Source organism: Kogia breviceps, chromosome X, assembly GCF_026419965.1.
Source record: "Kogia breviceps isolate mKogBre1 chromosome X, mKogBre1 haplotype 1, whole genome shotgun sequence".
NCBI lineage: Eukaryota > Metazoa > Chordata > Mammalia > Artiodactyla > Physeteridae > Kogia > Kogia breviceps.
This window is the reverse complement of record NC_081330.1, coordinates 14,235,340-14,249,239: the sequence shown is the minus strand read 5'-3', so window position 1 is coordinate 14,249,239 and position 13,900 is coordinate 14,235,340. Positions and strand designations below refer to the sequence as shown.

Here is a 13,900-nt window from a genome sequence, read left to right as displayed (position 1 = left end):
TGGGTGTCTATTTTCAGGCGTTTTCATACCTATGATCTAATCCTGTTGAAACTTCTCTATCAGGAACAGATAAGCGCTGATAATAAAGTAAAGACATAAATGCTCATATCTGATTTATAAAACCATCCTGGATTTCTACCGCTTACAGAATCTTGGAAGTAGTATAAAACTTCACTCTAGGGCTTCCCTGGTGGCGCAGCGGTTGAGAGTCCGCCTGCCGATGCGGGGGACACGGGTTCGTGCCCCGGTCCGGGAGGATTCCACATGCGGCAGAGAAGATGGGCCCCTGAGCCGTGGCCGCTGAGCCTGTGTGTCTGGAGTCTGTGCTCCGCAACGGGATAGTCCACAACAGTGAGAGGCCCGCGTAACGCAAAAACAAACAAACAAACAAAAAAACCCAACACTTCACTCTAAACAAACTCACAATCCAAAAATGTAAGCACGGGGTCCATCTAGTTCATGGTCTAAAATGAGAATATTGTATTGCTTTACCCAATATCAAAGATGAAGCAAGATCCAACTAAGACTGGTTCCAATCTCTGGGCCAACACCAAATCTCGGGCTCCCTATTGGGAAAGAAGGGGGTAAAGCCTGCGGCCAGCATCCCAGCGTTAGCCATCGTGTCGTGTCAGTGCAGAAAGCGCAACCGTCAGGTGGATATCGAACAGGTTTGGCAAAAGGGACAAGAGGCCAAAATGTCATGGAGCATTACAGAGGTGTGGCATTTTGCTCAATGAAGAAAGTTTCACGGCTTTCCAGCACTTTTTAAAAACATGCCTGAATCTTGCTAATTCATAGGCTGGTGATAAAATGGCTGATAAAAGTCCACATCTTTGGCTGCTCTGCCACCAGGGAACAGACAACAGAAGGGAGAGAAAATTATATTTACATCGGTCCATTTTGTTATTTCTTAGCTCTAACAAGTAGCTCTTAGGCAAGAGAAGATTGAAACTAATGGCAAAGCCGGGGCTTTTGAATGAACAGGAGGTTTCCCTGCTATCGCTGTAGCCTAATTAACCCAGGAAATGGAATGTGCTTTGCCATGCCCATGTAAAACTTGCTCATGGACTATACAACAGAAAACAATAGCACTTATTTATTTAACCCCCACTGCATTTCAAAAAGCATTTGAAGTAGCTACATGAAGAAGAGAAAATTACCTACCAGTGATTTCAAATGTGTAGCCATTCCCTTCAATTTCATCTAATCTAGTCACCACCATTCCTGCTATTGGTATTTTTCCCTATCAGAAAAAGAACATCTCCATTAATTCTGTGGTTATACATGTCTCTGCTTATTTGTTAGATTTTCTGACCCTCTTAGGAATCACTGGTGAATTATGGAGAGACATATTTCTTTGGTCTGTCAATAGATAATATGTTTCCCCGCTTTAAATTTTAATCAGACACGAAAGCAAGGGGAAAAATGTGGGCTGTGTTTTGCTAACACCCTAAACCAATAAGGTCAGGATTTAATCACAGTTCACTTTTCTAACACATTTTCCTGAGAATCAGAAAACAAAGTAGAAACTCGAATTTCATGAATATTAGTAATTGCTAGGCCAAGATAGGATATAGGCAACAGTAACTTATAATACTCCGTGTTTTGGGAGCAGAGTAAAGGAAGTTGAATTTCCTAAGGAGGTGAATGACTTCCATCTCAGAAACTTGAGCCACGTGATATGCCTGTAATAAGACAACCATAGGGGCAAGTCTCAACTTTATATTTTCTCAGCAATAATGATACGATATGGGCCTGAAAAATGCTGTTGCTAATTCATCTAGTTGCAGACTTCAATTTCTATTTACACATTCATAACCTAGCTTGTAACCAGAGCAGTGGACATTCAGGATAATCTCATTATGCTAACACGTACGCCTCTGAGAGAAGGAACATCTGCTCTTATAAAATGTTTAATTACATGAAGGGTCAGACAGAACATTCTGTCTTTTCTGGCTGGAGCTTTTAATGCCGGAGTGGAAATATTGCATCTGAATGGAAACCTGTTTTCATTACGGGTCTTGCTATTTGCTTTATATGACATCTACTAACCTGATGGATAAAGCCACTCATCCGAGGACTTGCAGATAACAGTATCAAGACACTTGAAAATAACATGAGGTACCGCTCCTCTTTTTCCTGAAGTGGAAGGAAAAAGATTAAATGAAAAATATAAATTGCACATTTTGTTTATCAAGAATTTCTGGGGCTTCCCTGGTGGCGCAGTGGTTGAGAATCCGCCTGCCGATGCAGGAGACACGGGTTCGTGCCCTGGTCCGGGAAGATCCCACATGCCGCGGAGCGACTGAGCCCGTGAGCCATGGCCGTTGGGCCTGTACGTCCGGAGCCTGTGCTCCGCAACGGGAGAGGCCACAACAGTGAGAGGCCCGCATACCGCAAAAAAAAAAAAAAAGAAAGAATTTCTGGAACCATTTTTGTAACATAGATCTTATATAAGGCAATGAAACACAGTGATTTTTTTTAAAAAAAGGATACCCAACTTAAAAGTACAAAACCCATTTAATTTTACTTTGAAAATGGATATAGGCCCCCAGTTTATCTGTGTCCTTCCTATACATAAGAGTTAAATACAAACAACCATGCTTGTTTCCCAAGCATGGTAAGCCTGAAAAGTCACACAGTTAATGCCTTCCTGCCCAAGCTGCAACCAGAGCACAATGTAAGTCTCAATGTTCCCAAAGTGAAAATGATTTCACTTGGAAAAGTGGCCAAATAGAGGGGTTTTCAGGTGATAGGAAATTTATTATGCCCTAATATGTATGGTAAACTCTTCCTAAAATTACCGTTAATCAATAACTACACAATAATTATTATAGCCATATAAAACAAAGAAGGAAACACTTTTTAAAATGGCACTAAAGGAAATTTTACACACGAAGGCTTCTCTGAACCCCTTAAACAGATATGCAATGAGCAGGTGCCAAAGACTGTGCTGGGTTCGTGCGTCCGGCCATCTTAACTGCAATTACCCTCACGCCTGGCTCCGTCTCCTTTCTCCCGCTTGAGCAGAGCAACCTTTCAAGGCTAATTTTTCTATCAAGTGTTCTGCGTTCTCTCACATCCTTTCTCTCGTTTGGTCTCATCTCCCGCCCTTGCTTCCAGCCGCCTCTCCTGTCTAACTGGCTTTTTCTCTGCTGCCTTTAGCATATGCACAACTCCTGTCCATTTCATAAGCTTTCACTTGCCCCTGGGGCTCCTTAGACGTAACACCCTATTTCTTGACATTTTATTGCCAAATTACTTGCTGCCTTCGTTTTCTCCCCATTGATCCCTCTCTAACTGCGCCCCTGCTGCTCTCTCAAAGTCTTCAATCACTGCCTTCTAGAGAAATCCAATGGCTTCTTCCTGGTCTCCACACTCTTTGACCTCTGACCCTTCTGCAGCGCTCAGCAGGCTGACCATTTTCAAATGCTCCTCCTAGAATTTCCACGACACACCACACTCCCCTGATTCTCCTCTAGCTTCTGCTTTGGCTTTTTGTCTTTTTTTTTAATCTTTTGGCCTCGCCGCACAGCATGCGGGATCTTAGTTCCCCGACCAGGGATTGAACCCCAGCCTCCTGCACTGGAAGCGCACAGTCTAAACCACTGGACAGCCAGGGAGTCCCTGCTTCGTCTTCTTTTTCCGGCACTGATTCGTCCTTGCTTTACCCAAGAGGTTTATCCCAAAGGTATGGAAGACTGCTAGAGTCGCTGCATTAACCTTCGCCAGGGTATCTGCATTGTAAATGAGATTGCTTTTTTCCCCCAATTTTTTAACTGAAGTATAGTTGATTTACAGTGTTGCAAGTGTACGGCAAAGTGATTCAGATACATATTCTTTTTCAGATTCTTTTCATTTTAGGTTATTACAAGATATTGAATACAGTTCCCTGTGCTATACAGTAGGTTCTTGTTTATCTATTTTAGGTATAGTAGTTTGAATCTGTTAATCCCAAACTCCTACCCTCCCCGCTTTCCCCTTTGGTAAACCCCATTAGCCCACAGGAATGAATCTCTGACAGAGACCTGTCGGGCAGTAGAGGAAGATGTTTGGGGAGGGAGAAGGCGATTGTAATACCCCATAAATCACACCAGGTGATGTCATCAACATTCTTCCCCTACCCCGCTCCCTTCCTAAAAGACATAATCCATCCTCAGACTCCCGTGCTTCTCTCTGGATATTTACTTCCCAAGAAGGCACATCTGTTAGGGGCATGTAAACCTCTGCCTCTAACTCTGACCTCCTACTCACATTTCTCTACCGTTTCAACAGCTGCCTACAAGTCATCTCCTCCTGGGCACCCACCGTCACTTGAAAGTTACCAGGTCTGAAATGACATCCGTCATCTCCTCTAGCCTCTGGCTCACCACTTCCTATAGGCTTTCCCTCCTAAACAGGTTTCATCGTTGGCCCTTAAGTTTCATTCTCTCTGCCACCACCTTCCTGGGGGGTACTTACCGCTTTCCAACCCAGCTGGCCTGTCTCTAGCCCCATCCCCTCCAGTTTAGCTGACATACACAGCTGCCAGGTGGTCAGCAACACCCCTTTCGTTTCACCCCCGTTTCTCTACTACTCAGGCCTTGCATGGTTTCCTGCTGCGTCCAGCTGAACTATCCTTGCCTGACGTCCGAGGCTCTTCGCAACCTGCCTCTCTCGAACCCAGTGAATTCGCTCTTTCACTCTGCCCACGACGCTTCCTTTGCTCCTAATAAACTGGCGGCCTCAGTGCGCTGAAGAAAAAAGGCCACATTCCTGCTCTCTCCTGAGATAAGAATGACCTCTCCCTTACAAAATCTTCCTCCTCTCTCTTCACGGCCCCCTCCTCAAGTCCTATCTGCATACAGTCTTTTCTTGGTCTCTCCCTTCTCTGAACTTCTATGGAATCTATTGTAGGGGATGGCACGATCTGGCATTGACTATTTTGGTTTGTTTTCTAGTTGCAGCTTGGGTGTTAATCTGCCTCTAATGAGTTCTTTGAAGGCAGAGATCATGGCTGTTCTTTTCTCTTCACTGCTCCCACAGCACCAAGCAGAGGGCTGGGCAAAGAACAGGTGCTCGGTGTCTGATGCAAAAAGTTTGAGCATTTGACCTTGATGGAAGAAGAAGTAAAGGAAGAAATATATAAAAGACGGAAGAAAGGGTGTTGAGCTTTGCAACCTCTTACCTCACATGTTCCATGCTGCACCATTACTTGCGACATAAAGATCACATTTCCCAAGGTTTTAATATCCTCCCCTTCCCATGCCTGAATAGGTTCCGAAAGTATCTGCAACTCCAGCTGTTTTCTCTTTCTGACATCTTGGCACTGCCCCTACAGAACCGAAGCAGAACATACTGAGACAGGAATTCTTCTGAAACAGACCTAAAACAAGGCTAAAGTAAGAAGCGGCTCTTGACTATCAGATTTCCGCCGAGTCCCTATTCCTCACCACGAGCCCCATCACCAGGTCCGTTCCGGACAGATGGAAAGATCCGCTACCTTGAGTCTCTAGCCTTCAGCCCCTAAACATTTTGTAAGGAAGAGCCACTTCGCATTTCGCAAAACATCAAGATAAAGTGGTAGAAGGGGGTTGCCTCTCCCTCCCCACAAGTAGTAGAATCACAGCAAACAGGACCCGTAGGTTCGGATCTGCTACTTGGTGTCCCTGCTCGCTCCAGCTCCTCTCCATCTTGGCTACCTTTGCATAACTCGTGCTTTGTTACAAAGCAATTTCTATTTTTCTAACTCGGTTTCCAACCAAGTGACGTCTTAATTTACAAAATGACTCCAAGAGTTATCGAAAAGGAGAAAATTAAACCCCTTATGCCACAGAGAATCAAACTGGTCTTATAATGAAACATATGCACTGCCCTATACTTTGTTTGGGGACCAGTAGTAGATGGCTATGAAAAAGTACTAAGTTAATTTTTATCCCTAAAAGGATTGGAAAAAGAGATACAACTGAGTTTCACAGATACAAACTGAAAATACAAGCCAAGAAATAACACGTGGGGTATGACTACTATATATTTGTGTATAGTATATACTATATATATATATATCTCACTGCTTCAGAAAACGTGAAGTTGTCTTAAAATAATTTAACAGTATTCACTCCAAATCGAATATGAGAAGAAGCATACGGTTAGTTATGTTCCTGTTTCCAAATGACTATCGTAGTGTTTGGGAGCGTGTTTTCTATAAAATCTCTGCTGCCCCTTTCAGGTAAATGGAAACTTGAGGAAATGAATTCCTTGTCCACATATTTTTGAGGCCTAGAATGGGAATAAGTATACTACAACCATGAAAGCAAGTTTTACAACATGTAAAATGGTTAGAATGAAATATCATTTTTCAAATGAGACATTTTATATTCAACTTACATAGGAAAAAAAGAGAAGGGACACAAATAATTATAAATGCCATGGGTTTCAGTGGGCTGTTCCCTTAGGTTGAACCATGTCAAACTGCTAATATTCCACCATTTTTTACCTACAACAGCAATTTTAACCTGATACCTTATACTCTTCAACTTGCTGTTTAACTGTGGACACGTCAGGTACAGATCTTTCAACAGCAATAAAAAGGAGGTGATGGTGAATGTTGCATCACAACCTTACAGCAAGAATCAACAACTAAACGTTGATCCCCTTCACTTGGAGTACCACAGAAATGTCTAAAATTAAGCTCAACTTAATCAATCACCCCAAATAACCTTTGCTTTCCTCCTAAAATGCCACCAAGCAGTTTTACATCAGTGGGTTCAAGAGGACATTAAGCCATTGTGCTCGAGATTCAAGATAAAAGGTAACTTTGATAGCACTCTGTATACAGCAATTGTGTTTTAGTCGGGTTTCTTTTTCCTTTCAGATTTGATGAAGGATTTCTTTTTCATATGCAAAGAATAGACTCACACCTTTCGGGCGTAAGTAGACGAATCCGGCATTGATGCCGATCAGTGAAGGACGAGTTGCACAGACATGAGGTGAGTAACACGGGTGTAAAGACAAAGAGACAAAAGGAAACCCCCCACCTACACAGCCATGCTTAATGTGGCAGAGACTTCAAATGCGAGTGCTTTACACCCTCAGCCTGGCAACCTTCCACAGGTAAGCGCGATGTTTGGAAGACAACATTAAATGAAACAATCACTGCGATACGGTCACTAGAGCTTATTGTTTCCACTCTAGAGACCTTTGCAGAAGGAAAGAAACATTACACACAAGTCACTCTTTTAGGAGCAAAGCATACAAAATGGGGAATTATAATTTTAGAAGCATCACCTACCATGAGAGTTTTGAATGCTATGATTGCTTTCAGCATATCCTGGTGATCTGGATGCGTATCCTATTAAAGGAGTACATTTTAAAACAATATTAAAGGAGAACAGAGCAGTGGTTGCAGGGGTTAGGGGTGGGCGGAGGGCGTGGCTGCAAAGAGATCCAAAGAAGACATTTTGAGGGATGATGGAATTGTTCTGCATCGAGACAGTAGTGGTGGTAACTCGAATCTATACACATGTCAAAAGTCATAGACCTGTACCCCAAAAGAAAAAAGTCAGTTTTACCGTATGCTAACTTGAAGATTAAAAAATAAAACAGCATTTGAGCGTTTGGAATCTCAGCACCTCTAACGATTAGGTGATGAAGAAATTAAGATGGCTGGGAGCACATTATATATTGGGTGACAACACACTCAGGACAGTTGTCGAGGCAAGAGTTCCCATTTTCCTTTTTGCTGTTATACCATATGGATACTAAGTAATAATTATGTGAGGAGTGGCCTCATTAGGTCATGTTGTCAGTAGATGACAAGAGGTAGGGAATTGTAGAAACAGAGTGGTGGTTAGAGAGAAATCAATCCAATCTCATTTCCTATACCGCCTCCATTTTCTTTCAGCAGACCCAACATGGCAGACGGGAAAAAATTCCAGGTCTCATACCATGTGCTCCTTCTTAAGCAAGCGGATTATATTTGGTCTGCAATTCCACAGTAATCACAACCCTGAAAAGCGAACAGTTTCAAAAATGGCTTTGAGGAATCCACATCTGCATAACTGTTTATGAAGGGAAAGTAGGGCTCCTTGCGGGAGATGTCCAGCTAACCTCTGGAATTCAGCTGCAGTAAAAGGAAGACAAAATCTGCTGTTCGATCAGCTTTGGGTGATAAAATACAGAGCTGAGTAGACTAAGGGTCTGACCCAAGCCAAGAACAGCACTGCTTATGAAAAGAAAGGTTGCACTCCTTTATAAATGTATCCTTCTGCAAATCGGCTGATCGTTGAGAAGTTCAGGTTCTACTCTGCCATGAGCCAGCAGCCATACTCAATGATCAGAAAGCTGGATAAAGTGTCTCACCAGATGGTGAACTTGTACTCAGGATACGTATTATCTGACGGTGGGAAACGAAAGGCAGCCAAAGGCAGGTGGCCACCAGCGCGTGAAGCAGGAGTAGAAACGGGCTCTGAGACAAGAAGGGCCAAGACAGAGGATCCAGGCAGTAGGAGCGCCTGGGATCTTACTTCCCCAGATGAAGTGTCTATTTGCACTTCAGCACTGAGCAGTTCCAGAAACTGGGCCCGCGCGTTTCTGGAATTTTGTGACAAACGAGGAGGGGCAAACCTCAAACGGTTCAGTGAACAGCGTTAGCGTTTGGAAAGCCATCCAGAGGTCCACACCTTCCTGGGCCCTAACTGAAATTTCATTCCAGCAGGCCAAAGAACCTGAGAACGTGCTTTCGCTCAGGGTACATGCTTTCAATCCTTACAAATGCTCACAAGACAGGCAGCGTGCAACCTTTTTCTTTAAAGATAATCAAACCCTTTCAAACCTCCAAACCTTTCCCCAGACACAGGAAGAACAAGTAGGGTAAATGCAGCTTCACCCCTCGGGCCCTCCTCACCCATCCCCATCCCTCACGCTCCATCACACAAGAACAGCTCAAGAAGCTACCCCTGCTGATTGGCTTTTAATAAAGAGGATTTGGGCTCTTGAGGCAAAACTATTCAATCCTCAGGCCTCATTGCAAATCTGAATATTTAGAAAAGGTCATAGCTATGCTACAGCTGTTGCAAGTAAACTGTACATTTTTAAACAAAAATGTGAGGGGGCTTTGATGGAGATGTATGGCTGCATAAAGAGAGAAACTGAGAGTGGACCCATTTATTCATCTTTAAAGAAATACCAGAATCTTCCATTGTAATCCCGAGTCAGAAAGCTGAATGACCACAGTGCTCTAGGGATAGACATTCCTGTCTATAATGAAAAACGTTCTGTACATTTTCTGATGCTGTTTCGCTTTGTTCAGCTCCCACAAGAAATCTGGTTCATATATCAGAGCAACAGAAGATTTCTTGGTGGAAGATTTCTCTGTAGAACCACCATCTACAGATGAGAGGGCAGAAGAAAACCTAAGTCAACCAGTGAGCAGAGACTTGAGGAAGCAACAGGACCGGGGCTGGGAGAAGAGAGGGGAGGGAGAATGATCATGAATATTTAATAGTAAAGTATGGGTATCTCTCAGTTATTAGATGAATAGGTCCTGGGGGTCTAATGTACAGCATGGTGACTATAGTTGATAACACTGTATTGTATACTTCAAAGTTGCTTAAAAAAAAAGAAAAGAAAAGATCTTGGAAGTTCTCACTAAAAAAAAAAGGTAGGTATGTGAGGTGATGGGTGTGTTAATGAACGTGATTGTGGTCATGATTTTACAATGTATGTGTATATTAAATCATCACATTGTACACCTTTAAAAAAAATCACATTGTACACCCTAAATATATACAATTTTTATTGGCCAATCATACCTCAATAAAGCTGGAAAAAATAAGTAAAAAAAAAATCTTCAGAGGGGAAAAAAAAAAATGTCCCCTTCTTATTTTGCTGAATAAAGAGGAAAACTAAAAGCCCGGGAACAGGGAAGACTGGATCAAGTAAATTTTGAAACCCAGGTTTTTTCTGAACTCCTCAGTAAGGCTAGTTTGGAGGCGGTACTGGCTGCTTCCTCCAGAGCAGAGGCTCATCCTTTGTACAGGAGCTTAAAATAGCTCGCCTTCCCTTACCTCCATATGCCGTTCCAACTCTTGCAAGAGAGTAACATACTTTTCCAGTCGCATGAAAGGTTTGCTGAGACTTGTTGTTAAAATGAGGATACCTGGGCTAGATGCACCTTGATTTTCCATAAATCGTTCCAGATCATCACTAGCAAAAGAACGAATATAGTTTTATTACTGCTTAATATTCCTTGTAAAGAGTTACCAACCGAACATGATTTTCCTGTATTTCACAGCATAGAAAACCAAATAAATTTTGTATCACCAGCACAAATGCTGTCCAACGCACTTCAACTCAATTCAATCAGCATGGCACAGAGCACTGGGCTACAGCGGTGATCCAGGCACTTACGATCCCTGGCTTTATTTTCTCATCCAACAATTATTTATTGAGCATCTACTAAGTGACAGGCTCTGTTCTCTGTTGGGAATACAGCCCTGAAGAAAACCAAAACCCCTGCCCTTAAGAAGCCTGCACCCAGAGGCATGGGCATACAATCTATCATATGACCTCAACGTCAGGTTTGAAAAAATCTTTTCTTAGTCACTGCAAACATTCTAGTTATTGGCTGATGAGATGCCAAGGGGAGTAACTCACCAAGTACTCCCTATCACTGGGACACCCACTTGTAATGTGCCAGAATCAAGTCCTAAACTCAGATAGCAGCATGTTTGCATGACTAATCACTTAGCCTAAGATCTGAAAACAGTGCAGCAGCCTACCCAAATAACTCGGCTTAAAAAAAAAAAAAAAAAGACTGTAGGGAATTCCCTGGTGGTCCAGTGGTGGAGACTCTACACTCTCACTGTCGAGGGCCCGGGTTCAATCCCTGGTAGGGGAACTAAGATCTCACAAGCCGCGAGGTGTGGCCAAAAAAAAAACAAAAAACAAAAAGACTGTATTAATATCTTAGGAACCATGTTGTGCAAATGCCTAAGTCTAAGCCCGGGTTTTCGCTGCCCCTCAGCACCCTCTGGACTGTCTCCTTTTCACCAATAGGATACTGAGTCCTGGGGCTGCAAGATCATTTTAGTTTATATTTCTGCAACGTAGAATTAAAGAAGGAAACCTGCTTTATCTCTTGACCCCTCTCCCTCCTTGCTCACCCATGCATATCGAATCCATCACAAGCCATCTTGTGCCTGTTTATTCCTTTCCACTCTCACTGCCACTGACTCAGCTCAGGCCTTCATCTCTCTGGTCTGGTTCACTGCAATAGTCCAATGGACCCCCCAGCTTCCAGGCTTTCTGGCTTGTGAAGCACCCTGCAAACCACCACTTATCTCCTGTTGCTTTCCTACTCAGGAACCTCCAACTGCCTGCAAGATCAAGTCTTAACTTTTTGGATTCCCACTGTGGCCCCACCAATCTTCTCACCCCTCTCCAAGAGGGAACCCTCTACTACCAAATGACCTACTTATTCTCCTAGAATACATCTTCGACAGCGGTTCCCAACTGTGGCATGCTGCAAAAAGTTGTGCTGTGTTCAAAGAAACCTGCTATCAGTGATAACCTACTAGGGGGTTTGGGGGTGTGATGGGTTGCAGGTTACCCCTATTATAGATACTCTCCCTCTACTTGGCTTTTGCGAGCAGGAGAGAAAAAGACATCGTTTCAGCTGTTACACAGCAACCTTGAGTCACGCGGAAATCACAGGGATGTCACAGAAGCTAGAACTCATCTGAGTGGTCACATCTAACCATCAAGGCTACCTGTTTTATTAGTTTTTGCAGTCTTGCTCCAGAAGCAGCCAAGGGGAGGGAAGTGCCCTGGACTTGAAATCATAAAACAGATTCAGTGACCCTGATCAGTTACCAACCTCAGCTGACTCATTTGTAAAGCAGAGATAAAACCTACTTCCTTCTAAAATTGTGAACCTTAAATATTGGGGTTTATAAGACTAAAATCTTTCATGCTAAGATCTCTGCATGCATTTGTTCTTGTTTAATATTCACAATAACATTTCAACACAGGTGTTATCTTCATTTTACAGACGAGAAACATGAGGCTCAGAAAGGGTGAGTGAAAGCAAGTTGGACATCACTACTGTCTGATGCTTGATGTGGAATACAGCCGTGGCACGGACCATCTCTGAGGTCCAAACCATGAAAAAAAGGAGGGTGGGAGCTGAGTTGATTTGAATAATGCAGGGAGAACTTCTAGAAGAAATAGTGTTTTGGACCTAGAGATTATCATACTAAATGAAGTAAATCAGACAGAGAAAGACAAATATCGTATGATATCACTTATATGTAGAATCTGAAATATGATAGAAATGAACTTATTTACAAAACAGAAACAGACTCACAGACATAGAAAACAAATTTATGGTTACCAAAGGGGAAAGGGGGTGGGGAAGGGATAAATTAAGAGTTTGGGATTAACAGATACACACTACTATATATAAAATAGATAGACAACAAGGTCCTACTATATAGCACAGGGAACTATATTCAATATCCTGTAATAAATCATAATGGAAAAGAATATGAAAAAGAATACATATCTATATGTATAACTGAATTACTTTGCTGTATACCTGAAACTAACACAACATTGTAAATCAAGTAGATTTCAATAAAAATTTTTAACAAAGAAATAGTGCTTAATGCAAGCGACTAGGGAAACACAGGTTAACCTGCCTGTGGGTCAGATTTGGCTTAGACTAAAAAATGATCATCACATATAAAATATAATTAGGAAAATAACTCGAAGTTGGAAAGTGCATTTGAGTATGTAATTTTGAGAAAATCACTTTCCTAATTTTTTTTCAATTTCGTAAACAAGTCTTATTTTTCCCTCTCCATGAGTAAATAACTACCTGCATTCTCAACGTTCTACTCTAATTGATACAAGGGTTACAACAATTAAAAGCAAATGCCAACGTGTACTTTATTACTTTCCACGCAGCATTCTAACTTCTAGGCTTGTTAAATATTACAAAAGAATTTAAAAATTTTTTTCAATATAACGTGAGATCACTATCTCAGAATAAAACACTGGCTATTGGGGAAAAAGTAACATTAGACTAGTGCAACAAAAGAACAAAACTGCCTTATAAAGCCACTGCCCATCATGCTAAATAGATCCTCAAAGACACATTTTACTTAGCCAAATAAATTTAATACACAAATTAATATCATACACAAATATAACATGCAAATATACATCAGTATACCAAAACACAATCTGTCTTTCAAATGTAGCTTTTACGTTTCATGCAGCCTGTTTGAAGTGCTTTTCAAGTTTAACAGGTTCTGTATATGTGATGTGATACAACAGAAGCAGTTTTCAATGTATGAATGTTGTCTGAAACTCAACGTGCCCTTATAGAAATGCATGGTGGATGGGGCTCTCGTATATTCTAGGTTGGGCTGGAAAACTGAAGAAACGTATCATACATTATAATAACACTACAGGGCTTAACCATCTCATATAACAGTGTTTCTGTAGAATCGTTGCCTAGATTTCCACTTTGAACGATGGTAACTCTCACTAGAGCAGCTAGAAAAGGACCAGATTGTCCCCGCTTTTCGCCTCACTCTCTCGCCGCCAGCCTTTCATGGGAATCACCGTGGTCTGGAAAGGGGAGGTGAGGCACGAGGAACTGCGAGGCTGGGCGTGGCCAGTGGAAAATCCCCGGGATGCAGCGCACACTGGGTTGGGTGGATCTCACTTAGCCCTTTTTTCACTGATCCAGTCCCAGAGACTAGGCTGCCGGCTTCTTCTCCACCACTTTTTGTTTGTGGTCAGTCTCACTTGCTCCCTTCCCTGGTTCCTCAAAGACAGAACAGAATCTAGTCTCAGAATTTTTCCTCTGTGCTTCGTCCCGGAAGCAAGTACACAGCTCTGAGTTTTTCTC

The 13,900-nt window shown here is 42.3% G+C and overlaps 1 protein-coding gene across 10 annotated transcripts in view; it reads right to left on the bottom strand.

Moving 5' to 3' along the window:
- ARHGEF6 (Rac/Cdc42 guanine nucleotide exchange factor 6) overlaps nt 1–13,900 on the bottom strand; it is a 117,740-nt gene that overhangs the window by 14,050 nt on the left and 89,790 nt on the right. For all 10 annotated transcript variants that reach the window (XM_059049581.2, XM_059049583.2, XM_059049584.2 and 7 more), the window contains 5 exons: nt 10,047–10,185; nt 7,271–7,330; nt 5,168–5,314; nt 2,053–2,139; nt 1,165–1,243 (listed from right to left, as the gene is read on the bottom strand). In XM_059049581.2, the coding sequence (XP_058905564.1) occupies nt 1,165–1,243; nt 2,053–2,139; nt 5,168–5,314; nt 7,271–7,330; nt 10,047–10,185 (512 nt within the window). The remainder of the gene's footprint in view (nt 1–1,164; nt 1,244–2,052; nt 2,140–5,167; nt 5,315–7,270; nt 7,331–10,046; nt 10,186–13,900) is intronic.